This window comes from Varanus komodoensis, unplaced genomic scaffold, assembly GCF_004798865.1.
Source record: "Varanus komodoensis strain SLA01 unplaced genomic scaffold, ASM479886v1 scaffold76, whole genome shotgun sequence".
NCBI classification, from domain to species: domain Eukaryota; kingdom Metazoa; phylum Chordata; class Lepidosauria; order Squamata; family Varanidae; genus Varanus; species Varanus komodoensis.
In genome coordinates this window covers 2,819,904-2,842,090 of record NW_025336429.1, presented here as the reverse complement: position 1 = coordinate 2,842,090, position 22,187 = coordinate 2,819,904, and the positions used below count along the sequence as shown (strand labels likewise).

The 22,187-nt window shown below is 47.5% G+C and overlaps 1 protein-coding gene across 1 annotated transcript in view; it reads right to left on the bottom strand.

Moving 5' to 3' along the window:
* Nucleotides 1-3,350: 3,350 nt before the first annotated feature.
* The window catches only part of LOC123035073 (zinc finger protein 91-like), a 37,351-nt gene continuing 18,514 nt past the window's right edge, over nucleotides 3,351-22,187 (bottom strand). Inside the window, exons 7-9 of the mRNA XM_044452913.1 lie at nucleotides 14,428-15,381; nucleotides 11,398-11,527; nucleotides 3,351-9,175 (exon numbers count right to left, since the gene is read on the bottom strand). Coding sequence (XP_044308848.1) covers nucleotides 6,678-9,175; nucleotides 11,398-11,527; nucleotides 14,428-15,381 — 3,582 coding nt within the window. The 3' untranslated portion in view covers nucleotides 3,351-6,677. The remainder of the gene's footprint in view (nucleotides 9,176-11,397; nucleotides 11,528-14,427; nucleotides 15,382-22,187) is intronic.

Here is a 22,187-nt window from a genome sequence, read left to right as displayed (position 1 = left end):
AAGGTCCATCCAGTTCGGCACTCCGTACACAGGGTAGCAAACCAGGATCCCTCCAGCAGGATGGGCACAATACCTCGGCCTGCCCAGCTCCTCAGCCACTGGTGTATTCAGGCAAGCTGCCTTTGGTAAAGGAGGTAGCCCAAGACCAGGACGGTTAGTATTTCATGGATTTGTCCAGTCCGCCTTTAAAGCCATCCAGAGTGGTGGCCAGTACCGGCGGCAGCAAATTCCATAGTTTAACTGTGTGAAGAAGTCCTTCATTTTATTTTTCCCAAACCTCGCAGTGATCAGCTTTCTGGGATGCCCTGTTTGGGTTCGAGTGTTATGGGAGAGGGAGAAAAATCTCTCTCTTTCTCCACACCAGCCATAATTTCAAACAGCTCTATCATTCCTTGTCTTTTTTCTAAGCTGAACAGTCCAAGGTGTTGTAGCTGCTCCTCAAAGGGTCTTGCAGATTGGCCAGAGAGCTTCAGCGGGGGGGCGGGGGGGCGGGTACAGAAATGAAATGTATAAAAATAAATAACTGAATCAAGGAGTCAAATTCTGAGTCAGTGACAAGATTTTGAGTTTCACAGGGCTCTTCCGCAGCTAGCTTTAAGTAATAAAACTAGGTGTGTGAGTGGCTTTTCATGCTTTTGCTGCAGCTTTGTTCTGGCACTAATTAGATGTTAGTGCCAGAACAAAGAAACATGTTCTGGCATTAATTAGATTGGTCTGGGAGATCTTATGACAAGGTTGTGACAGAACTAAGCAGGTTGATGAAAATTACATTCCATTCGAATAGAAAACTCATGGAAAAAGCACCATCTGCACAGGAGAAAGGTGAAATTGCGTTATGAATGACAGTCCGCACGGGTTAGAAACCACAACATGGCTCCTTTTACATGTGGGGTGGGCAGCTTGTAGTCCTCCAGGTCTTCTGGTCTACAGCATCCACAACTCCTCACCATTGGCTATTTCTGCTGATAAGAGTCCTAAGCCAGGCGTCCGGCTCGCCCCTGCTTTGCACAAGGTTGAACTTCCCCACCTGCAGGGCTTTTGCCCTGACTTCGCTTCTGCTTCTTCCAGCTTCGAAGGGGCAAGTGGCAAAGGCAGAGCCAGAGGCAAAGCCCACTGTACCAACGCTCACGCTTCAGGCACTGCTGGGGACTCACTCCCAAGTCCAACTCGGGTTGCCTCAGTGACTCAGACTCAGCTCGGGAGTAGTGAGCGAGCGCCCCAATTTGACTTGAGATTTTTACTGTTTTTACAGTCGTGGAGTCGGCTTTACTGCCCGCATCCAACGTGCGGCAAGATATCCTGGGGCAACCTCTGCACAGCAGAGGTGGTGGGAGGGAGCGAGTTTCAAGGGGGGGACAGGATAGCAGGGAGGACGTTGTTCTAGAGGGAAGAGAAGGCAAGGCGAGGGCGGGAACACGGGGGGTTACAACCCTCCCGCTCAGGCCCCACCACCGCCTCCCTTTTTCCTGTTAAAATTGGCCCTTGAGAAGAGACTGGAAACTTGACTGGAAAATGTCTTGCCATGACTTCAGACTCAGCTTGGGACTTGACAGTAAAGACTTGAGACTTGGAGTGAAGGACTTGAACACTTCACCGCTTCTCGAACTAATACTACCGTGTTTCCCCCAAAATAAGACCTATCCTGAAAATTAGACCTAGTACTATTTTTGGTACTTGCTAAAATACAAGACCTACCCCGAAAATAAGACCTAGCTGTGTTTATTCCCAGGGCCAGTGGGGAACATAAAGAGCCTTTTTAAACTTTATTTTTAAACTTTAACTTAATGCACTGTGTGGAGGAAACATGCTTCTGCGGCTCTGCTCCCTCCGCTCCCTGTGGAGGGAGCAGAGCCGCATGAGCCAATGCTTCCTCTATAGCGCCGGCTCCTGTCACAGGTGGAGTGATACCAAATGTACCGATTGTACATGTATTCATGCTGTTGTACATGAGTAAGTGTGGATTGTTGTACACATTAAAAAATAAAAAAAAGGCCTACCCCGAAAATAAGACCTAGTGTGTTTCTGTGAGGCAAAACAAATATAAGACAGTGTCTTATTTTCGGGGAAAGACGGTATCTTACCATGACTGATGCCTACCAGTCCTTCTCAGGGGCAAAACATACCATGTAGAATTATATTAAGTGAACTGCCTGCCGTTGATGTCTTTGTGCCACTCTCTCAAGGCACTTAAAGCGACCTCCACAACCCACAAATCTGACTGCCCTCCAAGCCTTGAGCCACTGGGTAAGACAAACACCCCAGCAAGGGGCCACGGCATTCACGAGCACACGCATTTGGGGCTTCCTCGCCATCGGTCGTTATCCGTCATGTTGCGACACCAATGGAAAGGACCGCTAACCCAATGGAAAGCCAGCAATCCCAAGGGGAACCGTAAACAAGGCAAAGAACTTTCCGGAATGGGGCAAGTCACTGGAGCTCCTGGAAGCCTGGCTGACTGAAGCGCTCACTTCAACTTGTCTTCTAGGCTGCTCGAAGCAAGTCCTGGCTTCTTGCTGCTCTTGCAGTTGTGCCCATGAGTGCAAAGGGTTTAGCACTGAATGTCGGAACTGGATACTCGCCGCAGATTGATCTGGTGTCAGTGGCTGCGCGTCTGAAGCTGCTCTCCATGTTAGAAGACTTAAATCATCCCGAGGCAACTGACACTGGGCATTCTGGGACAGTTACCACAGATTCAGGTCACACTCCCCCTGAAGGAGCCGGATCGTAGCCTGGGGGCACTCCTTGGTCCACCGTTGTCACTTGAGGCTTGGGTGGCTTCAGTAGCTCTGAGGGCCATCTTCCACCTTTGGCCGGTGGCCCAGCTGCACCCCTACCTGGACTGAGCTAGCCTGGCTTCAGTGATCTATGCTCTGGTAAACTCTAGACTAGACTACTGCAATGCAGTCTGTGTGGGGCTACCCTTGAAGATGGTTCCGGAACTGTGGCTGCTGCAGAATCCAGCAGGCAGGTTAATAATGGAGCCACGGGTCTGAAAAGACCAGTTCTGGCCCATTTGCATGGGCTTCCTGTATGCTGCTTCCAGTCCCAATTCAAGGTGCTGGTTTTAACTCATAAAGTCTTAGGGCCAGCTTAGGACCACAACACCTATCCGAGCACCTCTCCCAACCACCATCTACCTGGTTCAGCCTCTGGGACCTTCCACCAGGTGCCTGCTCCAAGGGAGATGTGGATAGTGGCAGCAAGAGGGAGGGCTTTCTCTGTGGGGGCCCCCCCATCTTTGGCATAGCCTCCCCACTGTGACCTGGCTTGCACTGGATCTGTCATTTGTTCAGTGCCAGGTTAAGACGGACCTCTTTTCTGAGGCTTTAAAATATTCAGCTACCCAGGTGTTTTGCAGTTACCCTTTTTTATTATTCCTCATTATTGTCTGTTTGTATCATCTGCTTTTAGCCATCTGAAACTTTTAAATATGTCTTCCGATTTTTAAAATTGCATTTTATTTGCTTTTATGGACTGTGTCAACCACCCAAATAGCTTTGGCTGTGGGGGGTGGGGGTGGGGGATAATTAAAATTGTTGCAGTCCGGTAAGCCTAGCACTTTCAGCAACTACATGGCCAGAAAACAAACAACAACAGAAGCAGTTTAAAACAACAGCTCTCAAAATTGAAAAGGTGGCAATACCATTGCTTATGGTTTCTAACATGTTTTCAGAATGTTTATTCATCCAAAGCAGTTCTTTTTATTGATTTGCTTGTATTTATATCCCACCTTCTGTCCTTTGAGGAACTCGGAGCCTCGCAGAACCCTCCTCCTCCACTCTCAACACTGTCCTCCCAACAACAACCCTGTGAGGTAGGTTAGAATGAGCCAAAGCCACTCTCTGGCTGAGTGGGGACTCAAAACCTGGTCCTATGGAATCTCAGTCCAACATCTTCACCACTACACTACCCTAGCATATATGTTATATTCTATACTTTGCCCTTGTTAAGAATGAAGGGCAATTATAAACTACATAACTATTATTTATTCTTCTTATCAAGGGAAGTTCTGACTACATTTGCGGCTTACCAGGCACACAGCTTCACCGCCCCACCATTTTTCTACCTGGAGCCGTGCCAACATATACACACTCGCCCACCGGGCAGTTCCAGGGTTTTGAATATAAAAGGAGTGACTTGTGTTACTTCAGAGTTTCCACTCTGAACTGCAGTCATTCACACCTACAGAAGAAGTTACCGCTGATTTAGAAGTCCTGCTTCTTATTTCCCCTATACGGCCTGTCTTCTTGGTTTTTAATTTGCCGCTTTGTAACACTGGACGGGGTACACACAGCAAATCGGCTGCAATCGAAGCGACTCCAAAATAAGCCAAGATGAATCCGCTTGCTGATGCAAGGTCCTTGAACACTGTGATATTTGGTAGCCTGGAGGGTCAGCATGTCATAGGACATCAAAGACTGAGAGACAAAGGCTGTTGAAATGAAATAATGCTTCCTTGCTGCTAAACCTTCTGTCATTTAGAAGCTTCAGGAGGACTCAGAACTGCTCTGGATAAAGAGACATTCTCAAAACAAGTTGGGAAACAAACACTGGTGGAATTTTCTTGCCCCTTCAATGCCTGGGGGGGGCACACAAGGGAAGATCTTCTGATACTGCGCTAGGTAACCATATTGTACAAAATACAGATCACTACTGGAAACAGCCCAATAGCAATATAATCCCTTTAAAGGAAAATATATACATTGGATTCCATGAAATTCCAACATTTCCCCAAAGCCTTAAAGTGGAAGTGTAGAAGAATGCACAGAAACTGATGCCAAATGTAGCTGACAGGAGAGCTCAGTTCATTAGAAATGGATGGGGACGGGTGGGTAAGAGGAGCACACCTGGGAAGGCAAAATATGCAGACTGGAAAACAATACAACATCGCCACCTGTTATTTTGAATGCGTGGTGAAGGAGAGCAAGAACTCTTTGGACACCCTCCAGAAAAGCCACTGCTTCTGCGGAGGGAAAGCTCCAAAGTGGGGAAAAGCCTGCGCCAAAAGGTGGTCTGTACCTGACTGGAGAGCTGATGGACAACAGTTATCTTTTGACCCTAGTTTCAGTCTAAGCAGCCTGCAGTGCTGAGGAAATCCAGAAAGCCTTGCATTAAAAACAGGCTTGTGAGGGCAACTCTTGTGCAATTGGGAGACTCTGGTTAATTCTTGTATCCTCAGACGGTTGAGAAGTCCATAAAATCTCATCGTGTGGCAAAGAGTGGTTGCGGGGAAAAGCCATTCTGCAGCGAGCGAGCGAGTCTATCCACGTTTGCTATGGCGAGGGGAGGGCAGTCTTCTACCAAAGCCATGATTGCTGATTGGCTCGTGTCTCTATGACATCGTATCCAGGTGTATTGCTTGAGCCTTTTCTTTGGTTGTGGAAGACCAGGTTCCAAAACCTTCTGCAGTGGTGGGGATGCAAATGATGAGGGAGGGCTTCAAAGCAGGTTCTCTAGCTCCCATTGGACAGAGCCTCTGTGACATCACATCCAGGCACATGATTGGAAGGGCCTTACCAGGCACAGAGCTTCGCCGCCCCACAATTTTTCTACCTGGAGCCGTGCCAACATATACACACTTGCCCACCGGGCAGTTCCAGGGTTTTGAATATAAAAGGAGCGACTTGTGTTACTTCAAAGTTTCCACTCTGAACTGCAGTCATTCACACCTACAGAAGAAGTTACCGCTGATTTAGAAGTCCTGCTTCTTATTTCCCCTATATGGCCTGTCTTCTTGGTTTTTAATTTGCTTCTTTGCAACATTGGTTGGACAGGGGTACATGCAGCAAATCAGCTGCTATCCAAGCGACTCCAAAATAAGCCAAGATGAATCCGCTTGCTGATGCAAGGTCCTTGAACACTGTGATATTTGGTAGCCTGGAGGGTCAGCATGTCATACGACAACAGTGATATTTGATCAAGAGAAAGACCACCTCATTGGCACATCCTTCCAAAAGGACCTTTAAAAAAAATCACTGTCAGACAAAAAGCTCTCAGTTGGTCAGAAGATTGGCTTTTTGAAGAAAATACTTTTTTTCTTGAGTGTTTCGATCCCCCAGTGATGACTAAAGCTGGAGGGCTAGCCAGAATCTACATCTTTTATATGGCTTCTCTCCTGTGTAGATTTCTGATAGTTGTTTAAAAGAAACAAAATACTCAGTCTGAGTTTCTCTTATTGGCAAAGGAAAAGCACAGTGCCCTAAGCAGCTTTTCACAGGGACACGAGTTAGCCCATGAGACCTGGAAGTTCTTACAGAGGTCAAGGAGTACCTCAAAACTCACTCTGAACTATTTGTGTCAAGAGACATTGTTGCTGCTTTCCCTTGTGATGGAACACAGAGGGAATCCCCTTGACATTTCTCAGGTCCTGAGCTGAGAAACTGTTGCAAGTTTGAGTTCTGACTGTGGGTTTTTGAATGCAGAGAAAGGCCTGCGCTTGCATATCTAAGCATTTACATCCAATATTTGCTTCATGGATTCTCTGATGAGTAGCAAATTCTTAAGGTATAACAGAAGCTTTCTGAGTAGCAGTGTGATTTTTTTTTCATAAATGGTTCCTCCTACTGGTGACCACCAATAAAATCCAATTTGTCACTGTAGTCTATAGGTAATGTCCACAGTGTGGGTTCTTCTACAGCCTTCCACCAGTGTGTGAGCATATACACAATCTTGTATATTTATGTGTGAATTCTCTGGTGCTTAATAAGATTCTCATCTGAACAGAAACTTTTCCCACAGTCTGAACATTTATAGGGGTTCTCCCCTGAGTGAATTCTCTGGTGCCTAATAAGGTTTGAACTCTGGCTAAACCCTTTCCCACAGTCTAAACATTTATAGGGCCTTTCCCCTGTATGGCTTCTCCGATGTATTACAAGCTGTGACTTGGCTACAAAGGATTTCCCACAGTCCAAGCACTGAAATGGGTTCCCGTTCATGTGGATTCTCTGATGTGTAAGAAGCTTCATGGGAGAACGGAAACTTTCCCCACAGTCCGAACATGGAAACAGCTTTACTCCTTGGTGAGTCCTCTGATGGACTGTCAGGTGGGAGCTCTGACTGAAACATTTTCCACAGGCCACACATTTGTAGGGTCTCTCTCCAGTATGGATTCTCTGATGAATAATAAGGTATGATTTGGAAATGAATGATTTTCCACAATCCAAGCATTTTGTATTATTACTATTAGTTTTGTTATTATTAGTCTTATTTTTCTTCTTATTATTACTATTATGCGGTTTCTTTGCTGTGTGGATACTCTTGTGGGTAATAAGCTGAGAGCGTACTCGAAAGCTTAGTCCACATTCAGAGCACTGGAATGGCTTCTTTCCCACGTGAGTTCTTTGATGGACATTAAGGTGTGAACTCTGACTAAAACTTTTGCCACACGCCAGACATTTATATGGTTTCTCTCCTGTGTGCATCCTCTCATGTATGATCAGGTAAGACTTGAAAATGAAGGTTTTGCTGCAGTAGGAGCACTTATGCGGTCTTTTTGCTTTATGGATTCGCTTGTGTGTGATAAGGTGAGACCTCACCCTGAAACTTCTCCCACAGTCTGAACACTGGAATGGCTTTTTCCCTGTGTGGGTTCTTTCATGAACTGTAAGGTGTGAGCTCTGTGTGAAGCTTTTCCCACAGACCGAGCATTTGTACGGTCTCTCTCCAGTGTGAATTCTCTGGTGGATGATAAGGTATGATTTGGCAAAGAAGGACTTCCCACAGTATGAACACTTATGTAGTTTTTTTACTGCGTGGATTCTCTTGTGAGCAATAAGGTGTGAATGCACTTTGAAGCTTTTCCCACACTCAGAACATATATACTGGCTCTCTCTTGTGTGGATGGTTTGATGCTTCATAAGGTTTGTACTAGAACTGAAACTTTGTCCACAGTCAGGGCAAGGGAAAAGCTTCACCCCTGTGTGTGAGCATTTGTGGGCATTAAGATGTGAACTTTGGCTGAAACTTTTCCCACAGGCCAAGCATTTATATGGTCTTTCTCCAGTGTGAATTCTCTGGTGGATGATAAGGTAGGATTTGGTAAAGAATGATTTCCCACAATATGAACATTTATGTGGTTTTTTGGCTGTGTGGTTCCTCTTATGAGCAATAAGGTGGGAATTCACCCTGAAGGTTTTCCCACACTCAGAACATTTATAACGGCTATCCCCTGTATGAGTTTTTTGATGCTGGATAAGGCCAATTCTGGAATGGAAGCTTTCTCCACACTCAGAACACTGGAATGAGTTTACTCTTTTGTGGGTCCGTTGATGGACATTAAGGTGAACTTTCTGGCTGAACGTTTTCCCACATTCCAAGCATTTGTAGGGTTTCTCTCCAGTGTGGGTTCGTTGATGTATAATGAGGTGTGATGCAGCAAGGAAAGATTTCCCACAGTCTGAACATTTATGCGATTTCCTCCTTGCATGAATCCGCTTATGGGCAATAAAGTGAGTATGCACCTTGAAACTTTTCCCACAGGCTAAGCATTTATAAGGGCTCTCTTTTATATGAATACTCTGATGTTTGGTAAGGTTGGTGCTGGAACAGAAGCTTTTTCCACAGTCAGCACACTGAAACGGCTTCACTCCTGTGTGGATTCTTTGATGGACCGTGAGGTTAGAACGCTGGGCAAAAGTTTTCCCACAGGCCAGGCATTTAAATGGCTTTTCTCCTGTATGGATTCTCTGATGAATAATAAGGTGCGCTTTGGCAATAAAGGACTTCCCACAGTCTGGGCATCTATGTGGTTTCCTTTCATCATGGTTTCCTTTGCGGGAATTGCAGTGAGAGATTACATTGAAGTTTTTCCCACCATCAGAGCATTTATACATGTCACTTCTCTCTTGTTTAATAAGATTAGACCTCTGCCTGAATCTCCATCCACCAGCCTTATATGCCTTTTTCTTCTTCCCTTTGTGGATTGTCTGTTGTCCTGTAGTCCCATCAAGGGATTCATCACCCTCCCAAAGAACAGATGTTTCCGCTCTCTCCTGAAGGTTATTTCCCTTTTTTTTCCCTGCTTGGTGCCAATTATCAGAAGCGTTTTTCTGCTCATTAAAGTGGAAAACCTTACTTTCTGGTTTCCCCCCTTTTGGTGTCTTGTTCAGGTGTGGTTGATCAAAAGCTTCCATCTGAGACAACTCCTCTTCATTGGCGCTTATCCATCCTTCACCTGCTGGAACACAAATGACACTTTAAGCACGGTGACAAAAAAATTCATCTTGCAAAACTCCTGCACTAACCTAAATAATAGGTTATCTTGGAAATATTTGTTCAAAACAGAGTGTTGTCTTCCAAATTTCTCTCATAAGCAAATCTCTTCTAAGCTATGATTTTCATAAAGAAATATCGAGATGGATTTCCTGTATTACATTTGATCCGTTTAAGTGATGCAAGGCATTTCACTGGAAGTCTTTGTTCTACTTAGTTCTATTTTCCACTAACCCAGGAGCCTGCAATGTGAAAGATGAAATTTTCCCAGCTAAACTGAGGAAAGGCCAACACATTTTCCAGAAAAGAATAATAAGAAAATTGTGAGTTACTTTATTTACCTACTTATTTTCAAATTTATATGCTGCTCAATAGCATGACAGGGCTCTCTCAGCAGCTAACAGGATATAGCAAACAGTGCTTTATAACAAATGAACAGTACAATATAACAAACTAACAGGGAGAATAGGAGAGGGAAACAGTTGGAGTGGGGTGAGCACAATCACTTCCTATATTCAGGTTCTGTAAAATCAGAGAAAAGGGATGGTCTTTGCCTGGTGCCAAAATGAAAGAGGGCAGCACCAAGTGGACCTCTTTAGGAAGTCCATTTCAAAGGCTGGGGGCAGCCACCGAGAAGGCCCCTCTTCCAAATGCCACGCCATAGCGCCTACTGGACTACTATCCCATCTCGTTTTCAGAAACCGGTCCTGTGTACGACACAAAGGAATGAAGGCTGACATTAAATATTGTGAGAAATGCCGTCCAGATCGAAGAGAGTGAAAAAAGAAACCTGCCAAAGGGAAGCCTCTGTTTTGAAGGGACGCGCAGCTGAAAAAGGCTGAGTCCCACCCACTCTCTTGAAAACTCATTTCGAAATCTCTAGTCCAGCCTTCCCCAGTTCAGCTCCCTCCAGGAGTCCTGTACTGTGGTTTTCACCGGTTCCAGCCACCATGGTCAATGATGAGAAAGGATGGGAGTTGTAGTACAAAACATCCATAGGGACCTAGGTTAGGGAAGGCTCTTCTAAAATGTGTCATGTCCCCTGTATGTCCCCCATTCAATTCTTTCTCAATCAAGAATGTATTTATTTAAAACTTTTTAAAACTGTTCCTTACCACAGTCTTGGGATGGTTTAGCAGTAAGGCAAAAATAAAACAAAACACAGCATCCTAATCAAATTCTTAACCAGTCAACAATAAAACCTGTATTAAAATAACAGCCAATCCTTAAAATATTGGGAAAATAAAAAAGTTTTAGCCTAAAGAATGAAGTGCCAGTGCCAGGCGAACCTCTCTGGGGAGCGTATTCCACAGCTGGGGCACCACCACAAAGAAGGCCCTTCTCTGGGTAGTCACCCTCCTAACCTCCTTCAAGGTGGGCTCCTGGAGAAGGGCCTCTGCCCCAGATCTTAAGGCGTGGGCAGGCACATATGGAAGAAGACGCTCCTTCAGGTAAGTTGTTCAGGGCTTTGCAGGCCATCACCAGCACCTTAAATTCCAAGCTAGGTAACAGTACCTCACGGGAAATCTGAAATATGCCTGTCCTTCCCTGCCGCCAGCCTGCACCTGCCTTCGGGGCCTGGCCAGTGCAAAATGAATCATGTCAGCCTCAAGGGCAGGGAGGGCACCCTCCAGCGCTGGAGTCTAAGTTCTGAGTTTGGTGTGTTCTTTCAAGGTCAGAGCTAGGATTCTGACCTATCCTATGCCTGCCCCCAGACCATTTTGGCAGGCCCCAGAACATAAAGATGTATATTCCGCCTTTTTCAAGAACTCGTGGCAGCTTACATCGCTCTGCTCCTGCTGCTCTCCCTCTTATCCCCACAACAACAACTCTGTGTGGTACGTTGGGCTGAGGTTGTGACTCGCCCAAAGTCACCAGGGGGTTCCATGGCTGAGCGGGGACTAGAACCCAGTCTGCCTGAGTCCCACACCTGTGCTCTTAACCGCTATGCCACACTGGCTCTCATAAATTCCTAAATAAATCCATACATCCATAAATGTATACATCGCATCCGCCACGGTGGTTCCACATTGCAGCCCCATTTAATTCAATGGAGGGCTCCCCTGCTTACCAGCAACCTTTTACCAGCAGTTCTTTTACCATCAGCTGCTCTTTGTATTTGTTGGAGAGAAACGGGACGTGGCTCTTTCAATGAAATGGGGAAAAACACCACCAGGCTGGGCTTACCCAGTGAGCTGACCTCGCCATCATCAAGGTTCCCCTCGTCCTCTCCGCGGCACTGCCTCTGCTCCCCGCTCAGCGGGGCCTCTTCTTCCTCCGAGAAATCCAGAGCAACCTCCTCAATGGGCCCCAACTCCTGAGAGAAAAAGGCAATGACCGTATCAAACGTAATTTCTGAACAGCAACTTCAAGAGCAGAGGCTGCGTTCCAACATGCTGCTAAGCCGTGGTTTATATTAACCCCGGTTTGCTACCTTAGGGCACCATCCTAGGCAAGTTTGAGTGGGGCATGCTGGGAGTTGTAGGCCTTTTTTGTGTATCGACCCTCCTCAGAAGGAGCCTCTGGCCACACTCTGTCTTGCAGACAAGCTGACAAACTGTGGTTTGCTTCCCGTGTTTGTGACGGCGCTCTCTCTTGCCGTTTTGCCAGCCCCACTTCCAGACTCCTGGGCGCCTTGTGGGGTTTCATGCCCAGCCCTGGACTTGCTGTATTGCCGGAGCTCAAAAGACACCACAAATCCAGAAGAAGGCCCACAGCCTTCAAGGCCACCCAGGGGGACTTTGGGCAGCTGGGATCAGCTTTCAAGCCACCACACCAGGCCCCTGCTGCTGGCTGGGAGGGCCGCTTGGGCAACGCAGGGACCAGCCCCCGGGGATAGCTCAGGGCATCAGTTGACTTGACCACAATCTGAAGTAATGGGCAGCCCCGCTCCCCTGGGGTACCTGCGAAAGGACCAAGGGAGGCAGGAGTTGCCGCAGGACCCCAGGTGTGCCGGATGACATCCGAGGTCCCAGTGCAAAGGAGCCACAGTGGGCCTTGTGTCCCATGAACCTGCCCAAAAAGTTATGGTTTAAACAAGCCACAGTTCAGAAGGCTTTAACAAACCGCGTGGCTTGTAGCTGGTTAAGACATTACGGTTTGTTTGCAGGGGATTAGTTGTGACACAACAAGAAACCAGATTTCGATAAACCAAATCTTGGCTGAGTATGTGGCAAACCAGGCCAGGGCATGGAATTGGGGACAGGTTTCCAGCACTCCATTAAACTGCCTTCAGCAAGAGAGTCGAGAGCCAGAACCATTCAAGATAGTCCATTTATTTATCTATCAGTATTATTATATTTCTATCCACCTTTCCCCATGACTGGCTCAAAGATACCCAGGGACCTTCGTGGCTGAGCAGAGACTTGAAGCCAGGCCTCCTAAATCTCAGTCCAACCCTCTCACCACTAGGCCATGCTGCCTCTGAAATAGGAGCAGCAGATGTCACCTCCTCCCTCCACCCCCAATCAAAGTGCAGAATACCCAAAGTTAGCATGGTTATTTTGGCACATGAAGCAAGAGGCACCCCCTCCAAGCAAAACAAATAAAGCAATTGTTTAGACAAATTTTGTGACTCCCAAATTCAGTAGTCCAGTCCTGTGCAGGTCTGCTCAGTAGCAAGTGCTAGTGAGTTTAATGGGGCTTTCTCCCAGGTAAGAGGATAAAAGACCACGGATGTAGGGTGTGCGCTATTCCAGATGTTATAGTACAACTCCCTGACTACTGGCCATAGTGGCCATGTTAGAAAGAATGGAACAACATCTGGAAGGATTCAACTTCTCATGTGTGAAAGATAAAGGTGAGGTAACGGACACAAAAGAAGAAAGGAGTAAAGCGGCAGAGGAAAAAGAGGGAGAGTGAGGGAAACAAGAATTGTTCTCTATAATAATCAAAGAAATCTGTCTATCCATTTAGCTCCCTGACTATAAACCCTTCATGCTTGAAACTTGGCTTCTGTTCTCAGGGACCCCTCTGTGCCTCTGGGGGTTAATGCATTTTTAAAATGCATTAATTTTAACTTATGTAAATATAGCTGTGCGGTTAAAGTCTGCAATCTCATTTTCAGTCACTAGGTGGCAGGCTGTCCTCGCCAGAGCATTGCTTTGCAGCCCAAACAGTTTTGAGGCAGGAAAAATTAGCAGGCAGAATTATTCGGTCGTGTCCTTTTCTCTGAACACCCCCATCCCTGCCACAGAGGGTTTCTTCACCAGGTTGCAGAGATACTAATAAAAATAAGAGTCACTTGCTTTTCATTACTGGACAGCATGGAAATAAAATTAAGAGGAAGGCAAAAGAGTGTGGTGAGTTTTGGAACTGGAGGGAAGGGACCAGCTCAAGACGATCCTTTGAAATGCAGTTCTTTTATAGCAACTCCACAGTTGACAGAATAGTTTAATTCTAAATTGCCTTTTGCCAAATCTGGAAGGAAAAGCTTCTGCCTGTGCAAAGAGCTGAATCCAACCAGCTGAATTCCCCTCTCTTCCAGCAAAGCTTCTGGCTCCATTCTTGGGAGGTTCTTCCCGCTGGAGAGCGATATGGCGAGAGTGACAGAGTCCCTGCAGCTGAGCAGCTCCCCTCTCCCCACACAGTGCTGCAGGGTCGAGGACTGGGTCCCACCTCTGCTTCCCCCTCCCCCAAATATCTGTTTCTTCCAGACCTGGTGGGCTCTGAACGCTTATGGTGAACAAGCTCACTGTGCAACCTTGAAGGAGCTTCAAAGGGTCCAGATTCCCTGGCTCTTGCCCTCCCTCCCTCCCTCCTCCTCCTCCTCCTCCTCCTCCGAACCTGCACAGCCTGGCAGGCATACCATTGGATACTGGAGGCATGAGATGATCATGAGGACTAGCAACTGCACCTTTTTTAAGATCCTAAGAATTGCTCTGTAGGATCAGGCCAAGGGTCCATCCAATCCAGCATCCCTAGGCATGACAGGAGCACAGGGCTCTCTCACACTAGAGACATTCGGGGCAAAACTGCAGTGGGATGGTTGAAATTGGTGTCCTGCAAAAGGAGGGGGTTGGACCGATGGCCTTCTAGCTCCTTCCAGCTCCCCTATTCTATCCTTCTGCAATGGCATCAACCCGCCCTCGCTCCCCAGCATCGGTTGTAGATAGCCATATTGATTCTCTCTTGGAAGGGCTCACACCATTTTTCCAGTAAAATCCACAGAATGCGGCCGCTGATGCTGGAGGCAGCATATACCCGATGACTTCTCACCTGCTCCTCCCAGTGTGGGTCCGGCCGCTGCCTCTGCAGGAAATCCTCCGCCAGGGCCACCGCCTGGAAGCAGGTCTCGGGGCCCTGCTCCCGGACCCAGCTCTGCATCTCCGGCGGCAGGATGGCCAGGAACTGCTCCAGGATCAGCAGCTCCAGGATCTGCTCCTTGGAGTGCCGCTCAGCCTTCAGCCACTGGTGGCACAGCTCCTGCAGCCGGCTGCAGACGCCCCGCGGCCCCTCGGCCTCCTGGTAGCAGAACCGCCGGAAGTTCTGGCGCTGCCGCTCCCTGCTGAGGGCGTCTCCCCGCAGTATGGCGCCCTTCACCTTGTCGTAGTCCACCCTGTCTCGGGTGTCCAGGCTGCTGAAGATCTGCTCAGCCTCCCCGCTGAGGGCCGGCAGGAGTCGGGCCATCCAGTCCTCCCGCGGCCACCGGCAGGCCTCGGCCACCTGCTCAAAGGAGGCCAGGAAGGCCTTGGTGTCGTCCCACGGGGAGGGCTCCTCCGGCAACGGCGGGGTCTCCCACTCCGCGTGAGGGCACTCCAGGGTCCTTAAAAACTCCTGCCACTGGGCTTCCCAGCGCTGAAGCAGCCCATCTCCGGCGTCGTGCTCCCCCGGCGGCCTTTGCAGGAATTCCCGGATGCTGCCGGCTTGCATGATGTGAGGGGCTTCCACCAATCCCTCCCCTAAGGTGGAGTCCAGTGGGTCCTCCTCCTCCATTTTTATCCGCCGATGTACCCCTTGTTCCAGCTCCGCGTGAAAGCGCAGGCCGAAACCGGACTGCGTGGCCTCCCTGGCGGCCATCTTGTCCCAGCTGCAGAACGGCCTCATTCGAGGTAGCCCAGTCTGTGCTCCAAGACCTCTCGCTTTCTTATCAGACGCTGGAACAAATGTGCGACCTCGAGCATCAGTCTTAGCGCTGCAGAACAATTTGCTCTGTAGGTTGACTGCTTGTTTCTTGGTAAGCGGTAAAAACGGTCAGGTCTTCAGGATGAATGGAGAGTTAAGTGGATATTCTAGCAAGCAAAAGGCTTCCCTCTGCGAAGGAAAGAGACAAACATGTCTGACTTCCAATCAGGTGTCATTTCATCTTTACTGGTAGGCTTTTATGAGTGGTTTTATTTGTTTTTTAAAAAATGCACAGGATTGTATTTGAAGAGCGTTAACGTTTCAGTAATAAGCTAATTTTCCTCTGCATTTTACCGTTAAGCCCTACAGAGCGCACTCTTGAGTGGAAAGGCAGAATATCAGCTTCGTGAATATAAATATGGAATACCAAGCACAAGGTAGAAAAGGCCTCATTTCCTGAGATTCTCTGGAGGAATTAAAGGTGTGGGCGTTTATCTCCTCCCTTTGCCAATGTTTCTTCTCTATTTTTGCCCGTCTCTACAGATCCTGAAAATTGAGCAAGAAAAGAAATGGAACATGATAGACAAATGACAGGAGAGGAGACTTTTGCTCTTAAAAATCTTGACCGGTTGCATGCAGAGGGCCACATGCAAACAGGCCAGGGCCTACAGACAGCCGGCTCCTGTCCTAGGAGGTCACACACAACTGAGTCCGTTGGAAAATGTGGAGAAAAAGCGCTCTTCCTGCCTCCGTTCCCCAGCTGTGAAGCAGAAATCAGCATGACCTTCCTCAAGGGACGCTTTGGCCAGAGAAGGAGAAGTCGCAAGGTGTTTGCTTGTCTCCTTCCACCAGAAAGAAGAGCCAACTCCCGCAGGCAGTTGCCCCCGAGCTGGCAGAAGAAAGGAGAAAGAAGGGCCTGCCCACCATTAGCCAAAAAGATTCCCAGGAGCAGTGTGCATTTCCGGGCCTGCTTTGTAGCTTAAACATTCCCTCTGCCCCCCTTCCCTGGTGTGTCGTGTCTTTTGAGTGTAGAAGCTTTAAAAAAAAATCAGCAGGAGCCACTTTGGGAGATGGTAATTGTCTGGAAGGCAGGAGAAAAATGTGCTAAAACACAGAAACAGAGCAAGTCAGAAGGGGCCTCCTGAGCCATCTAGTCTGACCCTCAGTTCCAGCCGGTTCCACTCATGACACGTCCACCATGTGCGTGTCCAGCCTATCCTTGAACACCTTCACCAATGGGCTTCAGCCACCTCCTGTGGAAGCCCATTCCATACCCTGGGGTCCTAACAGTCAGGAAGTACTTCCTGGCATCCAAACTGAACCTTGGTTCCCTGAGCTTTGCTCTATTGGAACGTGCCCCGCCCGCCTCTGCAGGGGAAAACAGGTCACTACACATCTCCACGTGGCACCCCCTCATGTAAACATAATAGATAAATTAAATGTGAATAGTAGCATTCTTCATTTCCCCAAATGTGTACGCTGACCCAAACAGCCTTCCAAAACAGATCACAAGCAGCATCAGTGTAGTTTGAATGGTAAAAGTTTCGATTGTAGGTCTCTTATGAGCCCAAAAGAAATGGTCCAACTTTGCTGTGCCACTGTTTAAATTCCTAGTCATCAAGTAAGGTTGTCATTCTGTGTATATTTGGACAACAAGAAGAAAAAGATCTTGGAGTTGTTGTAGACAGCAAGGAAATATGAGCCAGCAGTGTGATGCAGCTGCAAAAAGGGCAAATGCTATTTTGGAAAGCATAAACAGAAGCATCACTTCCACGAAAAAAGAGGTACTAGTTTCCCTTTACTCTGCGCTTGACAGACCTGACCTACAATACTGTGTCCAGTTCTGGGCACCCAAGTTTTACAAAGATGCAGAGAAACTAGAAAAGGTTCAGAGGAGGACACAAAGATGATCCAGGGTCTGGAAACGAAGCTCTGCAATGCAAGGCTAGGACAGGTGGGCATGTTTAGCCTCGAGAAGTGAAGAGGAGACGAGAGAAGATATAAGTACCTCAAAGGCCGTCATAAAGAAGGAGGGGGAAACTTCCTTTCACTCATCCCTGAGTGCTGGACACAGAACAGCAAGCTTACACTACAGACCAGACACCAGACTCAGACTGGACCATCAGGAAAAGCTTCCTTCCTGTCAGAGCAATAGGACAGTGGAACCAGCTGCCCGGAGAGGTGGGGGGCTCTCCCACACTGGAGACGTTCAAGGGGAAACTGGGCAGCCATCTGAGTGGGCTGGTGTGACTTGGGGTCCTTCAACAGCAGGTGGTTGGACCCGATGGCCTTCATGGCCCCTTCCAACCCCACTAGCCTACAAATCTATGGAAAACTACAATTCCCAGCCTGCTCCAACCACCTGACTAGCTGGATGGATGCTGGGATTTGTCAGACATTTTCCGTTTAAATGCGCATGGCATGATGCCCTAAGAGAAGTAATAAGAACAAATATGGAAATGTAGGAAGCAAAGAGATTCTAACTGCTGAGATTCCAAGTAAGCAAGATGGCTCTGTTTCCCCCAGATGTGTAAGAGAGGCCATTCCACTAGACTTGCTGGAGCGCCACTTACTTTTTCCTCCTCCCTCCCTATGCTTTCTCCTCTTGTGCCACATCTTCTCAGATTGTAGGCCTAAAGGTAGAGGCTATTTTGTTTTATATCTAAGCCACTCTGAGAGCATTTCTGATTGGGCAGCAGCAGAAAAATGAACACATACACACACACAGCTTTTGTATTACTCAAAGGAATATTAAATTTATTATATTTATAGTCTGCCTTTTCTCCTTTCAAGGAACAGCTTACCTCTTCCTCCTCTCAATTTTGTCCTCACAACAACAACCCTGTGAGGTAGGCTGGGCAGACAGTCTGTGACTGGCCCAAAGTCACCCATTGGCTTCACAGTGACCAGAACCTGGATCTTCCAAATCCCAGTTCTGTGCTCTTAAACTCTGTACTACACTATAAAAAGTCATCCTAAACAGACTCACAAACCATAAATCCAAAACAATCTTATATTTAAGTGACGTATCTGCAACTTGTAAAATACCTTGAACTTGTGCAGCCATCTTAAATATACTATATTGTATTATATTAACCTTATATAATAAGAGATAAGCAAACAATTTTAAACTGCTCACCCATCAAAGAAATGAAACACAAACCATGTGCTTCATTATTTTTCCTCATTGTCTTGCTTCCTCAATCTCTAGGGACCAAATCTGGCCTTTCTGGGATCCCATCTGGTCCTCTGTGGTTTCCCAGAAGGCTATGCCCCCCTTTCCCCCAACCGGCTAGGTTCAAACAACACAATAACCCAGGCTCAGGATTTGACTATGGGTTGTTGATATGTCAAGTTCCTGTGCTGTCTGTGCTGTGATATGGTTTATGAATGGCAAACAACCCATGAAGGGATACCCATGGTTTGTTGGTGGGCTGTGAACTGTGAGGTTTGTTAGCAGGATTCAGACCAGAGGTATGAAGTATCCCCCCAACCCCTCCAGAACTATTCAGAAAACATTTTCCATTTTTTTCTAGGCCTTCACATCTCTCATTCAGACAAGATAACCCACCATCAACCCATAACACAAGTCCTGAGTGTGGGTTCAGACAACAGAACAATAGTCATTGTTCAACAGTCATTAGTCAATAGTCATTATTTCATGGTTTCCTAGGTATTTTATTTATTTATATTGCGATTTATATCCTGCCTTTTTCCTACAAAGGGCTCAAGGCAGCTTACATCATTCTCCTCCTCCATCTTCTCCCCACAGCAACAACCCTGCGAGGTAGGTTGGGCTGAGAGTCTGTGACTGGCGCAAGGTCACCCAGTTGGCTGCATGGCTGAGCGGGGACTTGAACCCGGATCGCCTGAGTCCCAGTCCCATGCTCTTAACCACTACACCAACCTGGCTCAGTGTGTTTTGCACAGTTCCACCTTCCCCTTCTAATAAGGCTGAAATGCTTCCCCCCAAGGCCTCTTTAAAGGCAAGGAATGCTTTAAACTAACATTTGCAGACCCCTGCTCCTTGCGTCTTCAGCTCTGCCTACCAGTCAACTGAGCCCTTGAGCACTTACTCAAAACAGAAACTGCCCACAGGCTGAAAGAGGTTCAAAGTTTCCACCTTAAGAGAAGGAATGATCACGCTTTTGATTCCTTAATATAGTAAACTGGCACAATCCAGACAATCTTGAAAGCAACATCCTTTATCCTAACCTTCAGCTCAAACAAATGCCCTGAATTTAAAATGCTTGTATCTAAATCCATAGCTCAGCCTTTGCCCACCCAGTGACCCCTGTGTGTGTGATTGGGGATGATGGGACTTGTTGTCCAACCCATCTGGAGGCCACAGGCCTGGGGAAGTCCACCTTAGTCAGATGACGAGCCATGGGTACAAATGGGATCTGCTCCGGCACAATCAAGAAACTGTCCAATTAGTCAATCCTAATTCAAATGCAGGGATTAATTGGTCTTTTAAGTCCTAAAGGCTCTGGAGGCTGGTTATTTGGGCCACCTGCCCACAGCTCAGCAAGTCCGGAGATGAGCTTCAGTGGCCTTGTTCATGAGCCCACCTGCAAATCAGGTAGCCTGATGCAACAGAAACTGCCTTTTTGGCCCTGTTTGTGAAAACCCCTCCGAAGGAATCCACAGCTGGACCTTGCATTGCGAGCTTTTCAAAGCACCTGCATAACCCAACACTTTTGGCTTGCTCTTAGTACAGGTGAGGGTCCAACACTTGCTTCTTTGAACTTTTTAGGGCACACTAGGAATTTCAGACATTTTTCCCCCTCTGAACATGCATAGAATCATGCCCTGATGCTCTACTCTCATATATACACTTTCCTGGGACTAAACCCTATTGAATTGAGTGGGTTTTACTTCTGAGTAGACATGCATAGGATAATCCTCCGTGAATTATCAATAAGGCTGCTGCTTTTAAATTGTTCCAGTAGTTCAAATTAGTTTCATAGCAGTTGACTTCTGAAATGCTTTAAACTACTGCAGAATCCCACTTTTGCCATCCTATGTAAGCCTCTTTTTCCTGCTGAAGGACTTGGAAGAACTTTATCTAATATATTCAGAATGAATGGATGGTTGGGTTCATTTGGGGCCATTTGGCTCAGAAGGTTTGTTTATTTAGTGTAGTGATTCCCAAACATCTTCAGGCTGCTTTTCCCCTTTAGGGTCAACCCTAGCACCTCCACTCCTCTTTGTATTAGGCTTAATTGCTCTACTGCAAATTTAAAACAACCAATCACCACCCTCTGGATCTTTCCACTGCCTCCGGAGGAGGGTGGTACTGCCTACTTCGATCTACCACCCACACTGATCCAGGGCAAGGTCTTACAAGCTTAGATCCAGGGGCCCATTGGGGACCTCTAGAGCTACCCTAGAAGGCCACGCTCCTTTCCCCGTTAGGCCTAACAGCCTAACTAATCCAACATTCTGTGCACACAGTGGTCAAGCTGCTGCCCACAGGATCCCCCATACAGGATCCCCAGCAACTGGTGTACATAGCCCTACTCCCCACTACTACTTGGAGGTAGCATGGAGTGATCAGGCCAGGCCTAGTAGCCTCCTCCTCCTTCCCCAGCTCTGTGTCGTTTCCTTCCTCCACTCCAAAAGGTCTCTCCTGGGAAGAGTTTTTTGTTAAAAACATTTACTGTATTTGAAGCATTTTTATCCCGACCTTTACAAGGGTGTCAGGGCAGAAATACAAACAAAAGTGGCAACATGCATTAGAATGTAAATCTAATAAAACCAATATTGAAAGCACAGTTATAGATTGAAAGATGTTGATAGTCTTGGTATTTTGGCTCTGTCCACTTCAGAAATGAGTACTTTTCCAAAATGGAATTTTGCTCCTGAGTTGTTAGGCTCTGAATCCTCTAGTTTAACATCCGCCTTTCTTGCAGGGACCTTTGGTTTGCTCCCATTGGTTTGTGGGGGAACATAGGCAAGGGGGGGTTGTTTGAATTGCTGTCCCGCTTGTAGCCTTCCCATCGGGGCAGCTGGGTGGCCTCTGCGTAAGCCGCATGCAGGACTGGCTGGGCCTTGTTGCGATCCCGCAAGGCTCTTCTTATTGTCTTAAAGCTCCTGTAACAACTGATGGAGAGGTATACTTCCCCTAAATATGGAGGTTCCATCTTTCCCCCCAACACAGCTCCTACTTCCCCCTTATCCCGGCGAATTTGTTGAACCTTTAAAGCCCTCTCACCTAGCCGCCGCCGCCACCTCCACCCGCATCCTTTCCACAAAACTTAATTAAGCCGTGCTTAACTGGTCTAATCAAATGTCCAGTTTTGATGTCTCGCTTCGCTCCTCTGCCAAGGTGCCTGAGCCTTTCACAGCAAAAATCCGGCAGGGAAAGCTCTCTCCCGGCACGGTCTCCAGCCTGGAACACGCTTCTCCTGTTGGATTTCTGCCTGTCTTCCAGCTGTGCAAGGCAGAGGCTCTCCAGAAAGGGGGAGCCTGACCCTATCTGTGCTTTTTCTGCATAGCTACACTCACCCTTCTCTCTGGCAGGCAAGGAGAATCTCCTAGCGTGGATTTTTCCAGCTCCCTCCTCCATTCATCTTCTTCTGCAGGGAATTTAACAGGAAGGAACTTTGAGTGTTTTTTTTAAAAACGCACACACATTCCCCTTTCATCTTCCTGGGCCTCTCTAGGAAGCGGAGCGCGCTCTCTTTAACCCTTCGAGCGCCAAGGCGCAGGGAGCACGAGTTTGGCTGCTCGCCAGGATCCCCCCCCCCCACGTTTCCTTGGCGGATGAGACCTGAGTGGGCGGGTGGGGAGGGGAGGGGAGGGCACTTTTCAAATCGAGGTTAAAGCAAGCCGGTCCATTCAGCGTGCTGCCGAAGTGGGAAAAAAGGACGAGTTCCGTGTTGGGATCCCTGCAATGCTGAACGGTTCTG